This window comes from Lacerta agilis, chromosome 1, assembly GCF_009819535.1.
Source record: "Lacerta agilis isolate rLacAgi1 chromosome 1, rLacAgi1.pri, whole genome shotgun sequence".
NCBI lineage: Eukaryota > Metazoa > Chordata > Lepidosauria > Squamata > Lacertidae > Lacerta > Lacerta agilis.
The window spans coordinates 79,262,459-79,288,806 of record NC_046312.1 but is presented as its reverse complement, the minus strand read 5'-3'; the positions used below and the strand labels follow the sequence as shown (position 1 = coordinate 79,288,806).

The window sequence follows — 26,348 nt, the reverse complement described above, 5'->3', positions numbered from 1 at the left end:
ATCAGATTTATAATCCTCCTGCCAGGAATGTTCTCCTAAATATCTCAGATCTGGAATCTGGTATTAGCAACTGCTCCAAAATAAGAGATAATACAAAATTTAGGCAATTAAGAACCATCTCTGTCCAGTATTGACCCCTTTCATTTCTCTCCCCGTCCCCAATACACTGTGGCAGGAACCACCAGAACCAAGCCATTTCTAATATCCGTATTTTCCAGCATTTCTTCTGCCGCATCAGAGCAGAATGGCACTGTGCAGACATTTTCAAGGAGGGGGAAGGACTAGAGTTCACACTAGTCACTGTCTGTTAGTGTGTGTCATCCAAGCACAGGTAGGCAAGCAGTATTTTGCCATTTTAGTGCTGAATGCAGTGAAGCATACTTATGGGCCTGTGACTGAGCTCTTGGTACCTCTCCCCCCCATCACAGCCCTTCCACTTCAGTGCCAGAAGCCTTGGCCAGGCAGATGATTGCTGTGTATCAGTTCTGTTTTAAACACATTAATGTCTGAGCATTTGAGTCTGTTTTGACAAACCAAGGTGCTAAATTTCTACCTAGCTTTCATTGATTGTCTTTCTGAAATTTTATTACCAGATGGGGAGGGAGAGGGGGGGGGAGCCTGTGCAAGTCACACAATCAGTTTATTACTGTCTACTGTATTTTGTGAAATTTTTAATGCAATTTTAAAAGCCTGTGGATCTCTATCTCTGTCAGTTGTATGTTGTGTTCTATAAACTGTTTTCTAAAGGCACTGAATAAAGGAAAGTATCCTCTTGTTATCTGTTGTTGTTCATTTGCATGGAATTGCACAGGGCTCTGTCTATGTCCCTGACTCCATTTGCTCCAGGAGAATGGGAAAAGTGCCATTTAGGGCAAGATGTGCCAGGGTGGCACTCTCAGGCCCACCAGTGTGGTATCTGGGGGAAAACTCCATGATGCACAATAGACGGTTTGCTCTTACTGTTCAGTATCTGTTTGCAATGTACTCCCAGCACACATTTCACCCTACCTTCTGAATGGAACAGCATAACAAACAGATTTTCGTGAGCAAGCAAGTGGCTTGGGGGGGTGGCACCTACACCTTTTTGTGGCCATGCTCCTTTTCATATGGCTGCCATTTTATGTTAAGCAGCCACTGTGTGAATACCACCCATGGCCTACTGGAGGCAAAACCAGATGAAAAGTCCAAGCTAGTTTGGAAAGTCATCAGGACTCTGCTAAAGAACTGATCACTCCCACCTTCCTCTCAAATGCCCACTGAGCATACTACTGTGTCCAGTATAAATTATTATGTGACAGTGAAGGTATTTGAAAATCTTTGGTGGGGAAAGTGGAAGAGAACAGGAATTTACAAGTCAGAACAAAATGCAAGTGTATACTTACTTTCCAAGGATTATGTTCCTCCAGAGAATCTAAAGTGATTGTTAAAAACGCATTGTGTTTCCCACTCACTGACCCAAATGGATGAGAGGACGTGAGTTAGGTTGGCAGCCTTACTCTCAGTCCTGTTTTCTTAAGCATAACTTTTAAAAGCAAAATATGAGAAGCTTTCCTCCTAAGAAAATTTAGCTCCAACAAATGTTGAAATTCATAACTCCCAGCAGAGTATATTTACTGGTAACCAATTGATAGTTTTATAAAAAGTAAAACTATTGTCTTATTATTATTATTTTTAAAAGTACCTGCATCCATCTTGCTCACTGTTGCCTCGTTTAAAGGCTGAGGGGAAAGCGTGCAGAGTATTATCAGTGTTTAAAACTACATTCATAAAATCACCAGGTGCCAACCATAACACTGGCAAATGTCTCCATAATCTCACCTGAGCTCAGGAGCCTATGCCACACACATGACCAAGACTGGGGGGAAATCTAGTTGTCTGGTTGCATGCTGTTGATGCACAAGCCCTAGAGTCAAGGAAGGCCTTTTCCTTCTGCAGTGATCTGATACTCTGGAAAGCTGAGATGCTTCTAAGTGCTGATTGACGTGGGAGTTCTGTGTGTTACATCCCAGCTGCGAGTATGCAGGCAGGCCAGGTCCTCTTTTCTTCCCCATCCACCATTTTCTCAGACTTCCAAGTTTGCCAGCTCTGTGCCTCTGTCCTCAACTGGCATGCTGAGTTCCTTGGGTGGTGCTTCCTTTTGAGGTTTCCTACATCCATTATGCTTCACAGCCACGTACACAGATGCAGAAAGATACACCACTGTCAGGAGCGTGAAATAGCTGAAGTAAACATAGAACTGGAAAAGAGAAAGGGGGAGAGATGATGTGTTGAGGCCCTGTGCCATATTTTGCCTCTAAAGCAATAAAAAAAAATCTGAAATGATCAGCAGCCCACAAAAGCACAGAATAGAGCTAAGAGGGAAACTCTTTAAGAACAGGAAGAGCTCCATTGGATCAGAGCTCCATCTACTCTAGCAGCCAGCCAGGTGAAAATTCCCCTCGAGTTCCCACATACAGGCATAACAGCAATTTCCCCCCACTGCTTTCTGTTTGCCAGAACACAGCATCTGAGCTGGGATGTTCTATGTAGCTATCCTAAGTCAAAATCATATCCCATCTCTGACAGCAGCAGGAATTCCACTCACGATGTGCATCTGCCAACCTCATTTGCAGTGACATACATAAAGCTGGAACTCCAGCTAAAAAAAGGCACCCTGCTTTTCCTCCAGCCGCTGTGATAAAAGTCTACCTGAACTAACCCAACCAAATATTTCTCCAACCTGCGCCCGCAACTTCCAATACGGAAGATTTAAACACACATGCATATCCTGTTGCCATGCTATTCCAATGCACTGCCATCATTTCTTGTCACATGAGCAGCGGGTAATTATAAGGCTTTGTTAAGCCCATCACAGCCATGAGCCAGCAATGACAGCCCTTATGGGAACAGATTACATTTGCAGCTTCCTGATCAGCATCGTTTTTTTTTTAAAAAAAAAAAGTCGATTCTTGTAGGGTGGATGAAGCTTTTGTTGAGGACAATGCAAGTGAAATTGGCAAATGGCAAGGATTAGTAGCAATTTACATGTTTATTAGGGGGTAGTTCTGTTAACTCAGCAGAAGTTTGCTTGGCAACAAGTTCCATTGAAATCATGTGATTTGGCATGTGTTCAGGATCACTGTGTTAAGACTCTGGCACAAACATTTCATTTTTTGGAAAGGACAGAACTGAGTGACTGCTAGCCACCCTAGAAACTTACCTAAAGCAAGGGCATAAGTCTCTTAACATACATACATACATACATACATAAATAAATAAGGAAGGAAGGAAGGTAAAGAAGTTCTGTTTTTCTTGGCTTACATGCCTTTTAGTTTTTGCCAGCCCTGCTTCCACTCCAAAACATGATGGGCAATGCATAAAATGGGGCCAACAGCCAAAAGTGGGCCAAGCAAGGCAAGAGGATCCATTGCAAATAAGGCCCTTTGAGTTCCCACTATGTGGTTCACCAGATTATTCAAAGGACCTCCTTCCATAGGAGGAACCTACAAAAGTAAGCCCCAAAGGCAGCTAGGACTGGTCAAAAGCCCACTACCGCAAGCCTCCGTGTAACTTGTGCTTCTTACCTGAGGGTGGATTGAGAGACCCAGACCGCTCTTATCTGTTATGATGATGGTGATGACAGTCTTGAGAACTGTGGCAAGAAAAGTGTTGATTCCAAACACCAGGGCACAGAGCTCTTTGGACAGGGAAGCTGCAATCTGGAAACTTTGTTCAAAGCGAGAGAAAGAGAAGAAGGCAGGTCAGTTCTGCTGGCAAGCACTGAAAAGGCACCAAGGACAAAAGGAGGGTCGTCACTTTATGGCTCAGGGCAAGGGTGGCTTGCCTGTGGCCCTCCAGACAATGGAGGACTACAGCTCCCATGATCCCAGACCACTGGCTATGCTCCCTGGGGCTGATGGTAGTTTGCAGTCCCGATACTGAAGGATCAAAAGGTGACGGGCCATCCCAAGCCAGTTATCCCCGTGATAACTTTGCGAGTCCCACAGGGAGGGCCACAGGTTCTCCATCCCAGGACCACAGCCGCAGATGGTATGCTGCAGCATCACCGACAAGCAAGGCTCTCGCAAAGATCAATGCATTTTTACATACAAGTCGAAGATGGCATAGAGATAGGGCTAATGCTGGTTATTTTGTGTTGACTATAGAAGGCAGCTTGGGAGTGTTTACACCAAGAGGAGAGTTTGGGAAGCTGTAATACTTTTATCACTGATGTTAGTGAGACATCCAATGGTTAAAGGCATAAAGTTGCTGGCCTGGAAGAGTGCTAAAGACACCTAATACAGTTCTTTGTATTTAGTTAACCACCCCCGCCTTAGTATTCCAACCAATTAGCTAATATCATTCAGAACATCAGCAGTAATCACCATAGCTTGTTAACCTAGGCTGAATACTAAAAGCCTCCAACAACATATCTACCCTGGGACCAAAAGGTTATTCTTGGCATCCTTACAGGGGGGGGGGAATACATATTGGCATTACAACCCCTGCTTTAGCAAAGCAGATAATAGAAAGCTAAGCTGATCTACTATATATTAGGGTATGCATGCAACCCCCCCCCCCAATGTCTTTTGCATGTTGAAAAGAGTGAGAATGACAATACATATATATATCCAGGTAACGATGGATATCGTAATCTTTATGTTCCTCACCACCAGCGTGACTAATGGAGGCTTAGTCATCAAGCTGTTCTCACCACTCACATGGCTATAGGCACAAGGAACTGGTAGGAGCCCCTGAAGAGGATGTAAGCCACGTAGCAGAGCCAGATGTTGGCAGTAGTGTTCATCAGCAAAAGGAGGCCTGCCTGGAACGCCGTCACTACGCCAATCACAAGCTCTGACCACAGCGTCCAACGGATCTTCACGTAGCCCGCAGCAAAGGAGGTGATGGCACCTGCAAAGACACATGCATGTTGTCAAGATATGGATGAGAGGACCAGGTATGGACATCAAGGCCTCCACTCTCCAAAGCGGCACTCGCAACAAGGGGCACAGTAGAACAGTCATTGTTTGGAAAAACCCAAGGGACAATTTCTATCCCAAATATCCAAGATTATTTTAAGCCCAAGGTAACTGAGGAAGAACTTTCTCTTTGGGCACTTGCCTTTGCTTCCCTGAACACCTTTTGTTCCAGACATTTTTACCCCAACACTTTGTTTGCAGGAATTAAACTGTATACAGCTGTGTGGCTGAAAAATGGGGACATTACTACCATACAAACAATAACAAAATGTCCTAGAACGGCGGGGGGGGGGGAGATGATGGCACTCCAGATGTTGTTGGAATCTGCCCCAGCCAGAAGTCCAAACATCTGGAGGGCTACAGGTTCCCCTGCCCTGCCCTAGGACTATGCAGCAAGTTATTTCTATGTCAGTTCTGCAATGAAAAGTACATGGGGAGAGAAATTTTTGCCCTTCCTAGTTGGATTTAGCAAGTAATGGGCACCAGCCTTTTGCACCAGAGATGCAATGAATCCAAGTATACACCGCAGTTCTAGCATGGTTTTTAGGATGCTGCAAATGAAACCACCATTCTGGGTGTGGGAAAAGAGTAAAACTCTTAACAGGATGTTTCAAAACATGCTACCAGCTGGGAAACTTCAGTGCAAAACCCAGAGAGTTGAGAGGCAACTCGGGAAAGCCAGTACTCTTTCCAAGCATAACTTCCTTGCTGGCACCAGACTGATCCAAGTTCTTAGGTGTAGCCGCTACTGCATCTGCTCCCTGTTCTGGTTGACAGTGACCCTACGATCCCCTTTGGCTGGAGATGGCAAATACTGAGCTTATACCCATTTGCATGCAGAGCATGCACATCATCCCTGAGCTTTAGCACACATTAATGCATGCTTGTAGACCAACCTTGCAAGCACCAGGTTGGGGAAGGTTAGTGGAATGGTTGGCCTAGATTCTCCATGCAGGGAGATCCCTGAGGTGCATCAACTGAAGTTGCTTTAAACCCAAGTAATTTTAGCAGAAATTGCCTTTGCATGAATGTACCATATTTTCCCGTGTATAAGACTAGGTCTTATGTCAAAAATTAGGGGGCGTCTTGTAATCTGAGCCATCTCCCCCATTTTCTTAAATCTGAGTCCCCCAAAATAGGGGACATCATACCTGGGGGCGTCTTATAGATGGGAAAATATGGTACTTTATGACCATGGTCTAGGAGACTCCGCTAGGTGCACTGAATTCATGTTTGGAGCATAAAGCAGAGAGAGAAAAGGGTGGGGTGGGGTGACAATCAAGCTCAAACAGGAAGTGGGGGAGGATCTATATACCGAGGAGCGTTGAAGCGGCTTCCACGCCTCCGTTGTAGATTTTCCTGTTGTCTCTTGTGGGATATATCTCATTCCACAAAATCTGCACATAATACAGCATTAGGTAGTAGCCAGCAGAATTGAATATCCACCAAAGGGACCAAAGTCTTAACTGCGGCACCCGTACAAATGCCGCCAGCTCCTTTAACATCCGGAAAAAGACCAGGTTCTTCCAGGTAGGGGCCTTGTGCCACACTGGATCCCCGGCCCCAGGGTTCATTTTGTCCAGCTCGGAGGGCGAGGTGCCGTTGCACATAGGCTCACTCCTGTTGAAGAAGAGGCTGCGCTTGGGGCGTTCCAGGAAGAGCGTCAGCAGCAGCCCAAAGGCCATGAACCCCAGGGAGATGTAATTCAGGGTCATGAAGCTGGTGCCCCCCACTGTGACACAGAGCTGCCCCAGCACGGAACTGGTGAAGACTCCCATGAGGACCGAGGTGCGGGAATAGCTAGCCATGCGCTGGTAGCGCGAAGGGGTGACCAGGGAGAAGATGTACGAAGAGTAGGCCACCCGTGCCGCCATTGTGATGCCATAGAAGAATTCCATGAACTGCATGGCAAGGATGCTGCTCCCGAAGATCAGCAGCAGCCAGATGGCAATGTGGCTCAGGCTCTGCAGCACCAGCACCGGCTTGTACCGCAGGTAGTCGGTCAACAGGAAGATGGGCACCAAGACAGCCATGTATGAGTAGGACAGTACAGGTGTGATTTCATTGGTTACCTGCAAGAGAAAAACCAAAGCAATTGCAACACCTTCCAACAGTGAACGACAAAACTCTATGTACACCCTGCCCCTCAAAGCCCCAAGTGATGCCAACCCAAAGCTGGGTTTGAGAACCCCAGATGTTAGGAACAAAGATTCTCACTATACCTGTAGTCGAACAACCTAGTCCCTCTTCTCCCTCAACCACTGATTTGGAACTGTCTTCCTACATTTCTTTTGCTGAGCAAGATGTGCAGAGGCCTGATATGCCACTTCTTAAAGCAACAGCACATGGTAATGAGGCTTCAATACAACCACACCAGCGCGTACGCAAGAGGCTACTGCAAGAGACAGCAGGCTAGACTTTGTGTGTGTTCTGCCATAATCCAAGGGTCCACAAGTGCAATGTGGCAGAGCCCAATCTGCACAAGCTAAGCCCCCAACGTCTCCCAAAGTGATTGCACTGATGGGACCTCCAAAAGCAACCCCACATAGGAAACTTCCTTATATCGAGCCCATCTAGTTCAGTAATTGTCTGCACCAGAGGAGGGCAGCTAATAACCAATGGTCTGGTATTATGGGAGTTCTAGTCCAACAAAACCTAGAGCCACAGGTTTTCCCAGCCCTATCAAGAGATGCCAGGGATTGAAACTGGGACCATGCTCTACCACTGAGCTATGGCCCTTGACCCCAGTGCTGGTACATCTACAGAACGAGATTGGCATGATTATTAAGACTATGCTCTAAATCCCATGTTGCAGATCTTTAAGTGAGAGCATGGAACAGCTGAAGAAACGGTGGCTTTAATCTGCATGCACAGCATTCTGCCATCAGACACAATGTTAAATTTTTTAAACTCCAAGTTAATACATCCAAACTCTCTGTCTGGAAAAGCACACTCAGTACTTTGTATGCTCTCACTACTAACCTTACTCAGCAAACCCACACGGAATTCTATGGTTCATCAAGCCGTAATCGCTCTGACCTGGATTCCATCTTCCAAAATGCACGACCTGACATTTTACTGTAGTAATAACTTTATGACCAGGTCAGTTAACCAAACTATCTAGGCATTACTAAGTAGTCCATGGTTCACAGTGAAGTTTCCTTTACTTGCTTGCTGAAGGCAGGCAAGGGTGAATTCTCCTAGGTGAATTGATACTGTTGGCTCAGGCCGTTTTTACTGATATATTTAAGTGATTTATATGTTGCCCAAAAACAGCTTAGAATAAAAAAATCAAAGCAGTACAAAAAAAACTTTATTAACCATGCAATTAAAATCAATAAATATTTAGCTCATAAATACAAAGCAAGAGCAACAAACATCACAGATGCACTACAGCCAGTCACTCCAGCTTATCTTAACCAAAAGCAGATGGGAAAGACATTTGGGCTCACAAACAAACAAACAAATGCAGGGAGTCCAATAAAAGTATTGGGGAAGGGAGTTTCTTAAACAGGAGCACACCACAAAAAAATCCCTATTTACCCACTGACAGATGTATGAGCAGATGTCAACAGGAAGGGCCAGGCAGGTACATATGGGCATAGATGGTCCTTCAAGAAACTCTATTTTAACTAGCTCTTTGAATTGGGCCTGGAAACAAACTGGCAGCCAGTGCAGCTGATATAATACTGAAGCAATTATGTTTTGATTGCTTTATCCCAACTAACATCTGGGCAGCTGGCATTCAGCACCACTTGAAATTCCCAAACAATCTTCAAAGGAAGCCCTACCTAAAACCCATTGCAGTAGTCTAGTTTGGAGGTAGCCAGTGCATGGGTAACTGAGGCAAGATTTGTCACACTAAGATAGGGTCTTTGGCTGCTGTAACAGATAAAGCTGGTAAGGGCACTCCTTGCCACTGCCGTCTGTGCTTCCACAAATTGATTTGTATAGTGTCTGGACAGACCCCTCAACCTGCAAACTTGGTCCTTTAGAGGGAGTTGAACCTCAGCCGGAATCTGTTGCTAACCTCCTTCTGGATTAACTGGCTTTCCTTAACCATGACTGCTTTTAAATTAGGAGAGGCTCTGACTGCAACCAACTTTGGGAGTCATAACCGTGTACAATTTTGATCACCTGTTTTCCAGCATCGTTTTGCAGTGCACTGGGAACACTGTACACAGGGCACAGAGCAGGCAAGCATACTAATACGGTACAAGCACAGCACTGTGTGCTGGTTCGAGGGAGGCGAGGTGCTGGTGACACTCAAATCTGCTGAACTGTGCAAAATGTCCTGGGGGCCCCTTGATTTCTGGAAAGGCACCTGCTGATCACAGTTGCCTAATTACAAATATTTGGTCTTGCAAAAACAAAACATCTCGAGCTCCTTTCGTAGGGAGCCCAAAAGCAGACCCCTCCCTTCCAGATCCCTGCTAAGGAGGTCAGCTAAGCTTCTTCCAGCCTCTTTTGATTGGAACTTGCTGTTTTCTAGCCATGGAAACAAATCAGCAGGAGGGACCCTGATCCTTGGCCAGAGCTGCCCTGCTAGGACACAGACCAAAAAAATAAATAAAGCTTTCTCCCAATGAGTGGGGGGAGGTGCGGAAGGGACAGCCTCGTGAACGGGACTCGTGGAAGGTTAAGTTCACTTGTCCCATCAGGAGAGACAAAACATTATGGTGGATGCCGCAAGGGACATTTGGCACAACCACCCTGTCTTGTTTTGTTTTAAATGCTACCCAGACCATAAAATTGCAGGCATTTGTGTATACTTTACACATAAATTGCCCACAAATTGGTGTGCCTGGGAGAAAATCTACATATCCTTAGTTAACACTTGAGCCATCCTGACTGTTTTGCTATATTTCAAACGCAAATCTGCAATCCTGACTACAGCTTTTCTATTTTAAAGTACATGGGCTTGATCTATAGAAGCATCTATTATCTTCATATTCAAATCTGTAGGGCTGCTAGACCTAGATCCTGAGAGGGCTGCACAGAAATTGTTGGCTTATATAGTCCATTTATTATATTGCACCTTTCTTTCACCGTGGAGATACACAGGGGTGCCATCCAAGCACTTAGCAGAACCTCCCTTGCCAGACCTTCTTAGAGCCCCCCAACCCAGTGTAACTTTCCATTCTACACAGAAGCCGTTTCAGGGGCAGAAGATGGCAGGCCTGGTTAATGGGTGAAAAGGCAAGCAAGGGGAGGAGAGGAACACACATCAAACAAAATGAGGAGCAGAACCAATGGGAGACCAACAGGGAAAAGAGGCAACTCCGCTAAAAAGAAAAAAAAGTAAGGAACTGGGAAGATAATACGAGTTGGGCAAAGCCGGCACCAGCCATGAATGACTAAGAACCAGTTGCCCCCCTCCCACCATTTTCGGCCAATCTAAAGGATGCAGATTAAGCCAATTAGAATAACTTGTCTATTTATGGGCAGTTCCTGTTCGGTTTTCTGTTACAGGTGGGTAGCCGTGCTGGTCTGCCATAGTCGAAACAAAATAGAAAATTCTTTCCAGTAGCACCTTAGAGACCAACTGAGTTTGTTCTTGGTATGAGCTTTCGTGTGCATGCACACTTCTTCAGATACACTGAAACAGAAGTCACCAGATCCTTAAATATAGTGAGGGAGTGGGGAGGGGTATTACTCAGAAGGATGGTGGGAATGGGTGATCAGCTGATAGGTGTGGAAAATCTGTAGAAGACTGTTAACGACTGCAATTTGGTCTTACAGGGAAAGGCAAGGTTTTCTGTTCAACGAGTTTGGGAAATGTGAACACACAGAGGTCATAGGCTGAGCCAATACACACAGTTGAAATCTCTGTTCTAGGGCAATAATTATGGAGGTGGTCCTACAATTCTTCCTGCTCTAGGAACTGCTATGTGTCCACTGGCATGTGCTGGAACCATATTTTTTACCCTAGCCCAGCAATATGTCTCAAAGTACCACCTCACTGAATTCAACCTGTAGGATATTTCAGCCTATCACTAGCAAGGCATCAGTGTCACCCACTGCCTTCCCTCAATCTCCTCGTCTTTTAGGCTGGGAGAGGCTTGGAAGGGTACACAAAGTTCTAGTGAGAGCCATGGAATGGCCTTGCTTGCTTTCACACCATCCGTGCCCCCACCCCACCCCAATCCAGAGTGGAAAATGGGAGACTGCTTTTGGGCCAGGGTTTACTGCTCCAGTGAACATCAAAAAAGTTAAGAGATGAGTTGGGGCAAAAAAATGAGAGAGAAAGACACAGTAATCAGCGTGTCTCTGAGCTTTGGCCCTTCCAAAAGGGCAAAGTTGGAAGGCAGAGTTACGTGATCATGTATGTATACAGGCTGCCTCCCTGTTATCTCTCCCAGCCAGGCCTGTGTGGGATGAGAGCTGCCCCATGTCCCACAGAAACCTTTGAGGACAGAAAATAGAAATTATTCATTGCTAAAGGGAAAGATAGATGGTTTAAACATAAACCACCAGGAAATTAGGTCAGCAGGTCAGAGAGTTAAGTTCAGCAAGGCTGTTGCAATCCCAACTCATATTCTTTAAGGCAGTTCAGAGTTCTCAGAATTGGAGGGGGTGGTGGAATACAGACTTCCCCCCACTTAAAGCCAGTAACAGAGAAACCTATACAACATTTGTGAAGGGTGCTTTTTTAATTGCTAGATAACAACAACAAAAAGCAGAAGCGCTGTTGGCTAGTGGACAGATTGAAAGCATTTTTAATTTATTTATTATGTCCGAAACGTGAACAAATAAAAAAAGAAAATCTAATTTTACAATAATTCTAAGTTTAGAATATTTACTCTTTGAAAAATGTGGGAGGTCACCAGCATTTTTATATCATTATTTGGAAAGACCAAGGGAAAATAATTGTACTAAAATTGCTACTTTAAAAAACGAACAAATGAAATTGAATGTAGCATTAAATCAAGCAGGGGGAGCTTCAAGCTTCCCGGAGTATGATCTGTATTTCTGTATCTGTCATGGCAGTGGTCTTCCAATGCATCAGGGTCGGTGTCCTCCCGTAAACACCACGGCATTCTCAAAACTCCCTTGGTACCCACCAAGATCAAGATTCTCACGCTTTTCAGTTTTTCAATTGAGGTTTATTATTTTCCACATGAATGGCACTAAGCTGATTGGAAAACACTTTGCAGGCCATCTAGAAACTTCACCTGCTGAGCTAAATGTCCGCAGAATGCCTCTGTACATGAGGTAGGGGTTGTTCGGCATGATTTTTAGTTTGGTAGTGTGCTTTTCCTGGGTTTTTTTTTTTTTTTTTTTGAGGGGGGAAGTGTTTGAGAGATGTTTCGCCCTCTTTTCTTTAGTTTGGGGTGTGTGGATTTTGCCTATATTTGGGAGGTGTTGCCTGCTTCTTCTTTTTTGCCTGCTTTGGGGTTTCTGCAGCTGCTTTGCCTATTGTATTTTGGGGGGGGAGATGCACAAGCTTTGCCAATTTTTCTTCTGTGAAACTGGAATTCTGTGGTGCCAATGGCAATTTATTAAATTTGCAATTGTTTATGTGGGCCTAAGAAGGTTGGGGACCCCTGTATAAAAAAAATCCCAATGATTTGAATGGAAAAGATTCAAACATATGGTCAACTCTCTGCTGAAAACTGACGAGACTCAGAAATACTTGCTATTTTTCTTTCTCGCAATAGGATCATTCCCAAGATAATGATTTCAGCATGTGGCTTTTTGTAACATTGAAATCTGTGATTAGATCCATTTGTCGTTTTTAAATGAGGCATCAGTAGAAAAAGCAAATACTAAAACGTTTATATGAAATTAATGTTCTAGTACTCAGTTTGATTCCTTGTTAGGCATTTACTACCTGGAAATGTTCAGTTCTTTACTTTGTAAATCACACCCCCTAAATCTCCCCTCTCTTCACCGCCCCCACAGTCCACAAACACCAATTATCCTCCAGCAAAAACGATAATTCTGACTGTAATTGTAACTGAGTGGAATAAAGTCCCCAGGGTGTATTCATCCTCAGCAGTCACCTGAGGAAGACTGGCAGTACCCCCATCTCCTTTGAGCAGAAATACATACTTCCTTGCTGTAGAACCCTCTCCCTGAAATTCTGTTCAAGTCACACACACAAGGTGGTTTGGCTCTATTGATGAGCCCTTGACTTAGTCCCAATGTTTACTTACTGGAAGTAACAGGTCAACAGTGCTTCACTATCTCAGAGAGAAGCTTCAGTTAACAACCCTGCACCTTAACCTGTTACTTCCAGATAAGGAACAAATGTTTGCATGTCTTGGAAGCTTGAGGTTTTATTGACAGATCAAGGCTACCAACCAAGGTATCAAGCCAGAGAATTGGGGCAGTTCAGAGGTAATGCCAAATGGTTGTTGTTGCTGTTTAGTCGTGTCCGACTCTTCGTGATCCCATGGACCAGAGCACACCAGGCACTCCTGTCTTCCACTGCCTCCCGCAGTTTGGTCAGACTCATGTTGGTAGCTTCAAGAACACTGTCCAACCATCTTGTCCTCTGTCATCCCCTTCTCCTTGTGCCCCCAATCTTTCCCAACATCAGGGTCTTTTCCAGGGAGTTTTCTCTTCTCATGAGGTGCCCAAAGTATTGGAGCCTCAGCTTCAAGATCTGTCCTTCCAGTGAGCACTCAGGACTGATTTCCTTAAGAATGGATAGGTTTGATCTTCTTGCAGGCCATGGGACTCTCAAGAGTCTCCTCCAACACCATAATTCAGCACCATAATGCCAAGTGGTACCAGCAGCTTGCCCAGGAGTCTTGTGCTAGTTCTGCATGGTGATCCTCTGCCTCCTACTCTGGTTCAGAGTATACAGTAGTTGACCATTTAGTTCAAAAACTCATCTATGGTATGAGCTCGCCCTGGGATTGAAAACCAGTTTGCCAGGTGGGATTAAATGGCTCTCCTCAAACCAGGAAAAAGAGGCAGGGAATTGCCATGAATGGGATCGGGGAGTGCTTGAGTTCCTAACTGCTCCATCTGTGTCAAAAACATGGTTTGGTGTGGTGTCCAAAGCAAGTCAATGAGAGCTGGATAAGATGTGCAAGGGATTTCACTAGATTTATGAGAATCAGGGCCATCCACATGCCCTGCAATTTACACCACTTCACTGCCCTCCTCCTTTTCATTATCACTACACTCTTCCAAGATGCCCTCTGTCTCCTGGCAGAGAGCACCACTTGTTGCTGAAACTACTAGAGAATAGCCAGGAGCAGATTGTGAAAGAAATGGGAGTCATGGTTGAAGTAGGAAGTTGCTGAGTAATTCCTTAGCTGCAGTTAGGGGCAAAGATACACTTTGATGCCATCTGCCAGCAGGAAGGAACACTGTGTCCCATCTCCCATAGGTAGGTACCCAGCCACCCAAAAGTGCTAGATCCAAAGCAAAGAAAACAACTAAGGATGGGTGGAATTGAACAGGAAGAGGAACAACAAAGGGGGGAACCTTAAAACAATGCAGCATTTGAAGAAAGGGAGGGAGAGAGCAAGAAAGAAAGAATGCCCAATGCATTTCAACATGTTGCTTCCTTCCTAGGCAAAAAGATCTTACATTGTTACAACAGTTCACAGTGAGCAGACAACTCAGACGCTTACTTAGCTAACCCAGCTGAACAATTCACTTACGAACTCAAACTGTTAAACAGGCAACAGGCAGCCAGGCAACAGGATGAAGTTCTTTTTGGTTGCATTTAATTCAAAAAAGAAGCACACTGGCACCCTGCAGCACTGTGACCAAACAATAAAACACTTTCCCAGTGATTTCCATTACTGTATTAAACTACAGTTACAGGTAGGTAGCCGTGTTGGTTTGCCGGAGTCAAAACAAAATAAAAAATACAAAAAATCCTTCCAGTAGCACCTTAGAGACCAACTAAGTTTGTTCTTGGTATGAGCTTTCGTGTGAAGAAGTGTGCATGCACACGAAAGCTCATACCAAGAACAAACTTAGTTGGTCTCTAAGGTGCTACCGGAAGGAATTTTTTAATTTTTAATTTTGTTTTGTATTAAACTACATGAAGCACAATCCATTTCCCATCGGGCATGCAATCCTGCATGGCGAGGGCTGCGTACGCTGGCACTGGCTCAGCACAAGCCTCTTCTCTCACTGCCCTTTGTGCCCAGAATCACAGAATTACGGCACTGGAAAGGAACGTGGAGGTTTACTTTGTCGGACACTCTACTAAGCATAGGCTCTACAATGCAGGATGCAGCCTCAACATCCCTGAGCTGGTCATCCAGCCTCTGCTTAAATATCTCAAGCAAATGAGAGTCCACCATCTCCCAAGCCAGTCTGTGCTGCTAATAGCTTAGGGCTTATCCACACTTAGCTTTTGTTGTTTTGCCCCAAGCTTTCTCTGCAAAAACCTGCTCTTTAAAGCTGAATTGGAGCAAATGTCTATTTGTGTTTTCCTCCAATTGCTGTTTGCTCCAATAGAACCTTAAAGAGCAGGTTTCCATGGGGAAAGCTACAAAGAAGGAAAAAAGCGCTCTGACACAGAGCTTTAAATCGCAGACCGTGGCTGGAAAGAGCTAGGGAAAGGTAAGTGTGGATAAGCCCTCATAATGTTTGGACGTGTCTCCTAATGTGTAGGCGGCCTATGCCCACCTGTCTTCTGCACATCCCAGCCACCCCTCTCCTCCCCATGGGCCACCCACTGAAGCCATACACTGATCCACTTCCACCTCTCAATTTTCCCACCAGCACACACAGAAAGGATATAGGGGTAGAGAAGCAGCCATCCCTAGCCTACTGCCCCAAACCAGGAGCTACTCGGGAAAACTTGCTCCGTTCACATGGCAGGGCTCCCTTTGGCCTTCTGCAACTCTCCCCTGAGCTCACCTCTTCTTTTGTGAAGTTCTTCTCCGACCCCAACAGGTAGGGTGTGATGAAGCTCTCTCCAGGTCTGATCTGGTTCATGAAGCCATAGAAACAGAGGTAGAACACAAGGAGCTTCCAGCGTGGGTCCGGGGGTGGGTCCGGGGGTTGCTTTTCGGGGTGTTCAGCCTCAGCAGACATGGCTCGCCCACGTCGTCTCAATCAGTTGTAGGAGAGAGGAGTTCTTCTCACAGCATCCCTGTCCCCTGGCCACAGAAAAGCCTCCAGCACACATAGGTGTGTCTGCAGAAAAAGGAGAGTTTGGCACGACGTCAAATCTCCTAGTTGGAACATTGCAAACTAATACCCCCATCATCTGGCTAGGAATTTACCGGTAGTTAATTTTGTAGCTACAAATCTAAGAGAACAAACAACATTCTGGTTCCCGCCCCCCTGCTGACACCGCAATGCCTTTTAAGTCCACTTCCACATGGTGCCTGTGACCATTTCAACTGAATGCTTGAAGGCTGCCAGATCAGAACTTTAAAAAACTAAGGAATGCTGAAGCAGAGTTTATTCAGCTGGACTGATACATTTGGAAGCAATGAATGGTAAATACTGGCATCATCCCTATTGTTTCTACTCCAAACAGCTTAGAACAGAGGTTTCTTTAAGGCTCACAACAGCCCTGCGAGGTAGGTGGGCTGGGAAATACCCACGGACACCTTGGTCACATCATAACTGAGCAAGGATAAGAACCAAGTTTGCCAGCCATACAAATCTAACACTGCCGCTGCTGTAACACACAGGCTCTGAATAAGGAATGAGTGGCAATAACAGTGGTTAATTTGTTGTTGTTGTTCAGTCGTTCAGTCGTGTCCGACTCTTCGTGACCCCATGGACCAGAGCACGCCTGCCCAGGTTAGACTGGCATGCATCGTACATGAAGTTACTTTTCAAGACCAATTGGGTTTTTCAGCTGGTTCAAGTGGCTGTGAAGAGGCTCTGAACGGGGGGCTTCAGTGCAATGAAACATGGCTGACCATGCAAGCATTTGATACATGACTGGAATTCATTCAGCAGTGTGGAAATGAATGGTCTTATGTATGTGTTTTATGGCCTCATTCTGTTTTGGTTTTTTCCCCTGAATTACTGTTACCCACCCTGAGATATAGTATAAAGGCCAGGTTTTTTAAGTGTGTGTGTGAACATGTTATGCTGGTACTGCAAGAGAGACCTGAAACCCTGGAGAGCCACCATCAGACAAGGCAGAGAATGCAACTGAGCTGGATGGACCAATGGTCTGATTTAGTATAAGGCATCTTCCAATGTTCCCACAATTTGCACTGAACCAAACTGGCCAAAATGCTGGTTTGGGGCAGCCCTTAAAACCCCAAATGCCTGGGGCCAGCCTATCCACAAGCCCAGCATCTCTCATATGTGCACATTCAATCATTTAGACTAATATAAGAAACCCTTTTCTAAGTTGTTATCTCTTGAACAACTCCATACACACACCCCGCCCAGTGAACAATCATCAATGAAGCAGATGGAGGTACCAGAGACCTTCTTCCTGGTGGCGCAACACCTTTGGAACATCCTCTCCAGAGATGCCTGCCTGGTGCCTAATTGGTACCACTCACTCCTAGGTGTAGTTGCTGCTATTCTCCTACATTTCTCCAGGAGAATTTCTTCTCCTGTTTTAGGGTGGGGTTGTTGTTGTAGTTTTACAATATTTAATGCTTTTCTTCCTCCAATTGTAATATGGATATTGCCCTTATTTAGAGTTGCCATAGACTCAACAACTTTGGGCAAAAAAAACCCCCACAACTTTTCTACCTTATTTGCAAACTGCTTTTCAACAGTAAAATGGGGGAAATGGGACATAAAAACTTAAATAATATTTACTAGTTTCTACTAGCAACACCCCCCCCCCCACTCCACACACATCACATTCAGGTTGTTTTAACATCCTTATTATTCAAAGGATACTAAACTTCTATTGACAGCTGCTGCGTTCCGAAACACTATGCTGAGAAAAATCTGGCCCACTGGTTATAGGCAACCCCCTATAATTGCTCAGCTGGTATTACCTCCTCTTGGCTTTCAGGGTCAACAGGTTCACATCCAGCTCATTAAACATTCAATGTTCAATCTTTAGTTTCTTACAATGTACTATTTTTTGACAATTATTGCCTTCCAAAGCAACTTACATCAATTAAAGAAATGAAAGATCAGCCTTACAAACTAAAAAATCGAATGAGCAAAGGGAAATGGGAGGGAGAGAGAGAAAGAAAGAGAGAGGGAGGGAGGGAGAGAGGTAAGCCGCAATAAAGTGGTGAGCTAAAAGTGGGCATTTGTATCCAACTCTCCATCCCAGGATTACATTCCATTGCAGGAGTTCTTGCCTTAGTAGCAACTGGTGGCTCTTGCTCCTCTGACCAATAGATGGGTAGCAGGTATCCTTTACCCCTGCAGGGCAACTAGCATTTGTAGCAAAGACTCTTTCAACCAGGGAAGCAAGGGGAAAAACCTATTGCAGCTGCTCCTTCCTTGGCCAGCAAGCATATGGTGCCAGGTTGGTCTCCCCCTCGCTGTGATGTTCTTCCTGGGAGCAGGGTGGGCAGAGTCCCTGTAGAACTTGGTCACCCACAGATTAATGAAATGGGTGGAATTAAATGTCATGCTAATGTGATTGTCCAAGCATCTCCCTTCTTCCCCCCACCCCACCCCACTAGCTGACCCTCCTGAGCAGTTTTTGGTGGTGGGCAGGCCACTCAGGGACCAGGGGAGGCAGGAGCAGCTGCCCAGAGGACTCCCAAGGAGAGGGGAGAGGAGAGGAGGCTCAGGGAAGACTCCCAAGGGAGGGTGTTCAGAAAAAGGGTGAGAGGCTGCCAGCTCTGCAGGCAAGGGGTGACATAACTGGGCTCCACAGGGGTGCCACAGAAAGAAGGTAGTTGGCCAAGGGAGCAGTGGACTCAAAAAGGTTGAAAACCTATGATTCAGGGTACCTACCACCCAAGTATGTCCAATTTCTACAACTCCATTTGAAAACTCTCAGAGCTATACATTCTGCTAAGCCATGCATTTTTCTGGACTCTCTCTCCACCCCATTTGAGAGTCAGGTTTTTTTCTGCTCTGTCAACAGGTCTGTTTGGACAGCGTTATACAGGTAGTAGATTAGGGCAATCTTAGAGCAACACACTGCTCCATAGGAGGTGAACTAGCTGATAATCCCCTCCCCTTCAAGAGACAAAATGCAATTTGGACCTTTCAGGTTTGACTTTCCAGAGATGTACAGTGTTGCCACTGGATCAAGCGAAGTGTATGAAATTTGTGGGGGGGGGTGTATATGTGACACTTTGGATCCTGACCAAAGTAGCTAGAGATCTGGTGGCAGATGTGTCATTTGTACTGGTATTATCGAAACCATTTTTTGTACATTTTGAAAACTCTCTCTTCTTAACACCATCAAAATGGAACCAGTCATTAGTGAATGTGGGCTTTAGATATTTTATTTGTGAACAGGGCCGTTCACAACAGAAAAATACAAAATGAGAATGCAAAATACGTAACAAAACAAACCAATAACGTCCCCCCTCCCACAAGCACATTTAAAAAGCCAAAGAATGTTAATCAGCCCAATGCCTGGTGGAAGAAAAACATTTGCCTGGCACCTAAAGATATTTAATGAAGGTTGCATGAGTCTCCCAGGGGAGAGCATTCTACAATATATCATGTGATTTTAGATCATCTTATTTTTACTGCTGGTAACTCAGACCAGCTGAATTTTATCTCACTGTTGCTGGGTGTATTTGGCTAAAAGCACATTTTAAAAGTTGTCATCTTGATTTAGAAACTCCATCAAGCACACAAATCAACCTGGCTTCCCTGACCCAACATGCCCTCCCCCACTCACAAACACAAACAAACCCCACAGACAACCAACCACACCCTGGGCCCCCAATCCCTCTCACGGCCATGGAAATGTAACAAGTGAATGGAAGGAGAACCTATCCAGTTGACGCTGACACAAAACCCCACACGTACACTGTACAAAATATAAATTTCAGCACCACCACCCCTCTCCCCACCCTCTTCGTCTTGACCTTATACTGTACTCAAACTAATATCTCATAACAAATGTAAATGATCTGTAGAACCTGAAAAAAGAGACAAGGCTTGGTTTACCAATAAAATCTTTAATAAATATTTTTTTAAAAAAGAAAGAAAGAAACTCAATCAAGCCTTACTTTGCCAGATTGTGTCCGTATCACCTGTATCACACTTGTTTCCCATTCTTTCTCCAAGGAGTTGAGAGACAATATCTGAGATTTACAGTTCTCCATCCCAGGTGCTACCAAGGGCCAGATTTCCTTAGCTTCAAGAGCCAGAAATACAACTAGCAGGGTGGTAGCCAAATCATCTACACTTAGGAAAACACACATTCTTTTCAATAAATAAATAAATTCATTGTTTCATTGCCCTGGTTCTTACTTGGTCTTGCTCCTCAAACATTTTATCAGCACAAAAACACACCGCAACTAAACCTTTTTTATCTTCTATAAAGCAACTATAAATAGGGTGCCATGCTGCTGCTGACAACACTTCAAGATAAAAAGAAACCTGAATTCTTATTCTCTAATACAGTAGTATTAGAGAAGGGACGCGGGTGGCGCTGTGGGTTAAACCACAGAGCCTACGGCTTGCTGATCAGATGTTCGACGATTCGAATCCCCACAATGGGGTGAGCTCCCGTTGCTCAGTCCCAGCTCTTGTCCACCTAGCAGTTCGAAAGCATGTCAAAAGTGCAAGTAGATAAATAGATACCACTCCGGCGGGAAGGTAAACGGTGTTACCGTGCGCTGCTCTGGTTCGCCAGAAGCAGCTTTGTCATGCTGGCCACATGACCCGGAAGCTGTACGCCAGCTCTGGGGTTGTGGCGCTCATCTTGCTTTATTGGCTGAAGGAGCCGGCATGCTTTCAAACTGCTGGGTTGGCAGGAGCAGGGACTGAGCAACGGGAGCTCACCCCGTCGCGGGGATTCAAACCGCCGACCATCTGATCGGCAAGCCCTAGGCTCTGTGGTTTAACACACAGTGCCACCCGCATCCCAATATCCTACATACAGAGATGTAATAGCCAAGAAAGCCAGGATGTTCCCAATTTGGTTATGTCTGTGTCCAAGTGATGAGTCGCTGTCTTTTAAATAATTAAGCACTACATGTTAGAACGTTGACACAATGCAATGTAGTGAACATGTAGTACTAGCATGGTGTTTGAGGGGGCGTTTACAGAATTGTCTCTCTTAATTTAATTGGCCTATGTTGCAACCCTATGCATACTTGCCCACAATTGAGTCCAAATGAACATAGCGGGATGTATTTCTGACTAAACACACAAGCAACTGCATTGCTAATCAAGTTTCATGGTAGGGGCTTGCTGAGATTCCAGCAGCTAGCAAAAATGGCATTAATAACTGACAAAAGAAAACCAAAATATTAAATAAATGTTATACTCCAATAAGGCACATTTTACAATTAAATTTAAAAAAAACACAACTCCACAGAAACCTGAAAGGTTTTTATTGGGCCAACTTCCACTCGTCACAGTGTAAGCTTGTGAATTTCAGTAAACCCTTCTGTGAAAAAGATAGCAAGTTGTTACCTTATTTGATCTTTGAAACACTGGGGAGTAAAGTCTGCCGAGTCATGCCATCGCATGCTCATTTGAGTCACCACCACCGCTTTCAATAAGCAACTATTTAAAAAAAAAAAAACCACCATTGCAACACATGCTAAAAGCATAGTCCTGAAATAAAACAAAATGAAAAACACCCAGCGTTTAAAAAACGTTTACACTACCATTCTTGATCAAAGGTTATTTAAGGTCTGAGCATTATCACCCCTACAAGTTGATAAAAGGAATAGTGCATGCATACTGTAATAATGTTTTATTTTATGGCATACTAAAGATGAGGAGGTAAAACCAGTAATGATACACTGGGCTAAGGATATTGGATACAATATACAGTTAGAGGAATGGGAGAGGTTATGGAATGAAGGTATTAATTTCACAGCATGCGGTACGCTTAAAGGGAATGTTATGAAAATGATGTACAGGTGGCATTTAACACCAGTTAAACTGGCCAAAATGAACAAAAAATGAATGTTGGAAGTGTAAGGAAAAGGAAGGTACTTTCTACCATATGTGGTGGACATGTAAAGAGGTAAAAGCTTTCTGGGAAATGATACATAAAGAGTTAAAGAAAATGTTTAAAAACACTTTTGTTAAAAAACCAGAAGCTTTTTTAATGGGGACAGTGGGTAGAGAGATACCGAGACAATATAAAAAATTGCTCTTATATGCAACAACTGTGGCAAGAATTTTGTTAGCCCAAAGATGGAAACAACAGGAGTTACCAACAAAAGAAGAGTGGCAGATGAAGCTGTTGGACTTTGCAGAACTGGCAAAACTGACGGGAAGAATCCGGAACCAGCGAGATCAAGCATTCCAAAGGACTGGAATAAATTTATATTATATCTGAAAGACAACTGTAAGCAACTAACATCATTAGCAGGGTTATCTGAAGATTTGTAAGATGAAATTACGACCTATCCAGGTTGAGTAATATAATATTTTAGGTAATGATATAACAAGGATAGGAAGCAAAGCAAAATGTCAAGATGCAAAGTTTAATTTTGTAAACCATCTGACGGGAGGGAGGGAGGGAAGCCGATAGGCTCAGTTGAGCCTAAAAGAGATAAAATAAGAGGATATGATGTTACATAATGTGATTATAAGTAAAACCAATAAAAATTAATATTTTTTAATTAAAAAAACACACGTTTCATTTTACAATTAGGTGGGACAAGCCTATGGTCCTGCTATACTGACAACTGCTATGGCATGGCTAGGCTAGCATGATGCTTGCACGTGTTTTCCCCACCATGGCTCCTCTCTTACATCAGCTGTGTTGGTTGTCCATTTGTTTCTGGGTCAAATTCAAAGCGCTGCATGTAACATAAATGTTTTTACTGAAAGAACCATACTCTGCCAACCACTTAAAAGGTAAAGGTAAAGGACCCCTGACAGTTAAGTCCAGTCGCGAATGACTCTGGGGTTGTGGCGCTCATCTCACTTTACTGGCCGAGGGAGCCGACGTTTGTCCACAGACAATTTTTCCAGGTTATGTGGCCAGCATGACTAAGCTGCTTCTGGCGAAACGAGAGCAGTGCACGGAAATGTCGTTTACCTTCCCACCAGAGCGGTACCTATTTATCTACTTGCATTTTTGGCATGCTTTCGAACTGCTATGTTGGCAGGAGTGAATGGAAAGCCAAAAACTGATGGTTTATACTCTCCCCCCTCCAAAAAAAGAAACAACACCCTGGCCAAAAGCAGCTAGGATGCAGTTTCATCTCACACAGGAGGTACACTAACATATTCTTGTAAGGTTTTTTTGGGGGGGTCAAGACTCACCTAAAATATATGGATTCAATAAAGGGTTAGATATATATGGGTATATATAGGTTGTCATAAAGACACCACAGTTTCTGCTGTGTCTTTGCCCAAAAGGAAACACAGACCCTGGTAAGAGTGCCTGGTACCCCTGGAATCTCGCACTGCTTGAAGATTGGGGTGACATGTAACAGAACCTACCTGGTTAGCATTGCTCTGCTTGAGATTATATGATGTAGTTTAAGTAGCTGTAATATTACATTCAGCTCTCAACCAAATATGTAAAGAAAGCCAGCCAGCTAGTCACATGTGGTTTATTGCGCAGCTTACTCCCTTGGAATGTTATAATCACCAATGCAGTAGATGGCTACTCCTATACCACTTCACGAGAACTACAGCAATTAATCCTACTAATATTTACATACAATTGCTTGTGTGTACACACACATTCTCTTCAGCAGAGGGGGAATGTACATTGTGCTTGCCACTTAAAATTAAAGGCCAAGATTCAGAGAACTGGATTTCGAAAAGTCATGCAGTCCAACCCTCTCAATGCAGAAAATCATCTGCTAGAGCATCCCTATTAGGTGGTCAACCAGTCTCAGATTAAAAACCTCTAGGAGCGTTCCCTATTTGGGGGTCAATGAACAGGTTTTTTTTAATTTAGCTTTGGGAGTTGTATGCGAGTGCCAACTGTAGGGGAGGGGGTCCAGTCTGACCAAATATATCACCATCTACCGGTACATTACTTTATTAACAATTATTGTCCCCCCAAAAAAATCATATGTCTGGAGAACTACATAATGATCTGTAGGCTCATCAAGAGAACATCAGTACTGTATTCCACAGCTGCAGTCATTAAAAATGAGCCCCCCTCCCCACTTAACAGCAGAGTTTGGTATATATTACTATGGGTTACAGATCTTCCATAGTTTAAAGTTGCCATCCTAAAAACCAGGAAGCCTTATTTGTGAGCACAATAGGATTTACTTCTAAGCATTGTTAGGATTGCACTGTAAACAAGCACCGTTTCAGGATATATTTACCACTAACACCTTCTTGTTTAGAAAGACTTTACCACTAAAACCTTCCTGTTTAGAAAGGCTTTGGGAGCATGAATTGTGTGTGTGTGTGTGTGTGTGTGTTCCCCCCTGCTTTTAACTTGTTGCAAGGAATTGTTTCAAGAAGTGGGAAGGCGGCCAATTACTTTAATTGCTGCTTCATATCTGCTTTTGTATTCTGAGATTTTCGCAATCTCGTTCTCCTATGTTTACTTTCACCCCTTGTCATAAGCCACCTTCAGCTTTTTCAGAGGAAAGGAGCGGCCAGGTTACACGTTTTAAAGGCATGCATATATTAATTAATTAATTAATTAATTAATCACCCCCTCAAACGCGCGGCAAGGTGTGGCCGCGAAAAGTTTTACTATCCCACGGACGGCTTCCCAAGTGTCAAAACATACATTTGCCACAGGAGCAACGTGGACGAGACACCTGACCTGACCTATGCTCCTTTGCACAGGGTATCAAAAACTGCAACAAGCGTGGAAGCAACAAGTTCCCCTTCTCTTTCCAGGACCAGCAGCCTAGCTAGGGAGCATTGGGGTTTTGCGTTTTTTGCAGGATAGATCCCTTGGCGGCACTGCATCTCCCAGGTGGCGCCCCAAACATTTCCCTCTGGCTAACTAGGCTGGTCCCGGCGCCCACCCCACAGGCCCGCCGCCCCCCACCCTTGCCCTCCCGGCCCTTTCTCCTACCTTTTGCCTCTTGCTCTCCCAATGCACGGATTCAGGCGCCGCGCCAGCGGCACCACGCCGCCATCCTCTCCCCGAGCAGCGCGCGACCCTCACAGCGCCGCGCAGGGAAAGAACTCTGCAGGCGCCTCCCGGCGCAGAGCCCTCCCCCAGGCGCCAGCAGCCTCTCGCACGTGGAGAGAGGCGAGGCGGGGAGGGACCGGTGCCTACTGGGGACTGTAGTTCTGACGAGGCCCCGGCCCTGGGCAAGGCACGGCGGAACTACAGCGCCCACAATGCAAGGAGGGCGGAAGATGCTCCCGCAGATAAGCAACAACGCGCCAACAAAGTCACGGGCTCGCCTGCTTCCGCCCCATCCGTTTGCTAAAATCAAATCCAACCTGGCCGAGTCTCCCGACCTGGGGTTACTGTTTTCTTCACCGGGAACGACATTAAAATATGAGCGACCAGGAAAACTTTTCGCAGTGTCTGCCGGCAACTAGCGGTTTTTGAGCTTGCCACGCGATGCTTAGCCGAAGTGGCGTGGGAAGCGATGGGTCTCGCTCGGAAATCACGCTCATTGCTGGTCAGGGCTGACACCTGCTGCGGAATACGGTTGCTCCCTTTAACAACTGCAGAAGCGGAAGTTTCCTCAGGTGTCACTCGCATGGTCGCATCTGCTGCAATTCCCTCGCCTGTCCAGGGCGCGGGAGCCCCATCTCCTTTGCCCTTGGGGCAGCCCTTATTATTCCCGGGGGTTATCTGTCCTTCAACTCCCGGTGCAATCCTGTACCCTCTTCCTGTGGCTGCGCAAATCTCCAGAGGTTGCTTGGCGCTCTTAGGGACACACGACGCTGCCTTAAAGAAACGGCCGACCATTGCGTCATCTAGCTTCGTGTAAATTATAAATTGCTGAGGGACCTGGTGCAGCACGGAATGGTTTTGTTTGTTTGTTTGTAGCAATTGTATATGCTTTTAAATGTATCTTTATCGCTTTCTTTATTTCTTCTCCATCTCTATTTTGCCTATCACAAGCTGAATCCCACACAATTCAAACTGAAATGCAACGCAAGAAGCCACGAAACGCAATTAAAAATCAATGTGGGTACTTAACGCGCTGCCTCCTGTCAGTTTTGATCACAATTCCACAGGCGCTGCTTGGACCACCTGAATGAAGCAGGCCGCGGCTTGGGAAGCCTTAGTCTGCCTGCGCTATCTGGCAGCGGTTCCATCAGAGTTTCATGAGGGCTGAGGTCAAGTCCTCCACCATCCCTGCTAATCTCTCTTCAGTTACTAGCTACAAAATTGATATGTCGAAGGAGAGAATATGCTGTGTCTGGAACTGTCAGCTTTGCTGGGAATATCCGACCGGCTGGAAG

General features: G+C 45.0%; 1 protein-coding gene across 1 annotated transcript; it reads right to left on the bottom strand.

Annotated features, from left to right (window-relative positions):
- Positions 1 to 1,699: 1,699 nt before the first annotated feature.
- On the bottom strand, positions 1,700 to 25,101 carry SLC19A1 (solute carrier family 19 member 1). Its single transcript, XM_033157575.1, has 6 exons — positions 24,994 to 25,101; positions 15,801 to 16,079; positions 6,277 to 7,033; positions 4,701 to 4,893; positions 3,564 to 3,705; positions 1,700 to 2,236 (listed from the first exon to the last, which is right to left on the bottom strand). The coding sequence occupies exons 2-6, from the start codon at positions 15,975 to 15,977 to the stop codon at positions 2,063 to 2,065; spliced, it is 1,443 nt and encodes a 480-aa protein (XP_033013466.1). The 5' UTR covers positions 15,978 to 16,079; positions 24,994 to 25,101; the 3' UTR covers positions 1,700 to 2,062.
- Positions 25,102 to 26,348: the final 1,247 nt, after the last annotated feature.

What these genes read in the sequence shown, in the direction of transcription:
- SLC19A1 (XM_033157575.1), bottom strand. Translation starts at nt 15,977, where the DNA reads ATGTCTGCTGAGGCTGAACACCCCGAAAAGCAACCCCCGGACCCACCC. An exon ending in AGAACTTCACAAAAGAAGAG is followed by an intron (nt 7,034 to 15,800) that starts GTGAGCTCAGGG and finishes TTTCTCTTGCAG; the next exon opens with GTAACCAATGAAATCACACC. An exon ending in AGCCGCTTCAACGCTCCTCG is followed by an intron (nt 4,894 to 6,276) that starts GTATATAGATCC and finishes GTGTCTTTGCAG; the next exon opens with GTGCCATCACCTCCTTTGCT.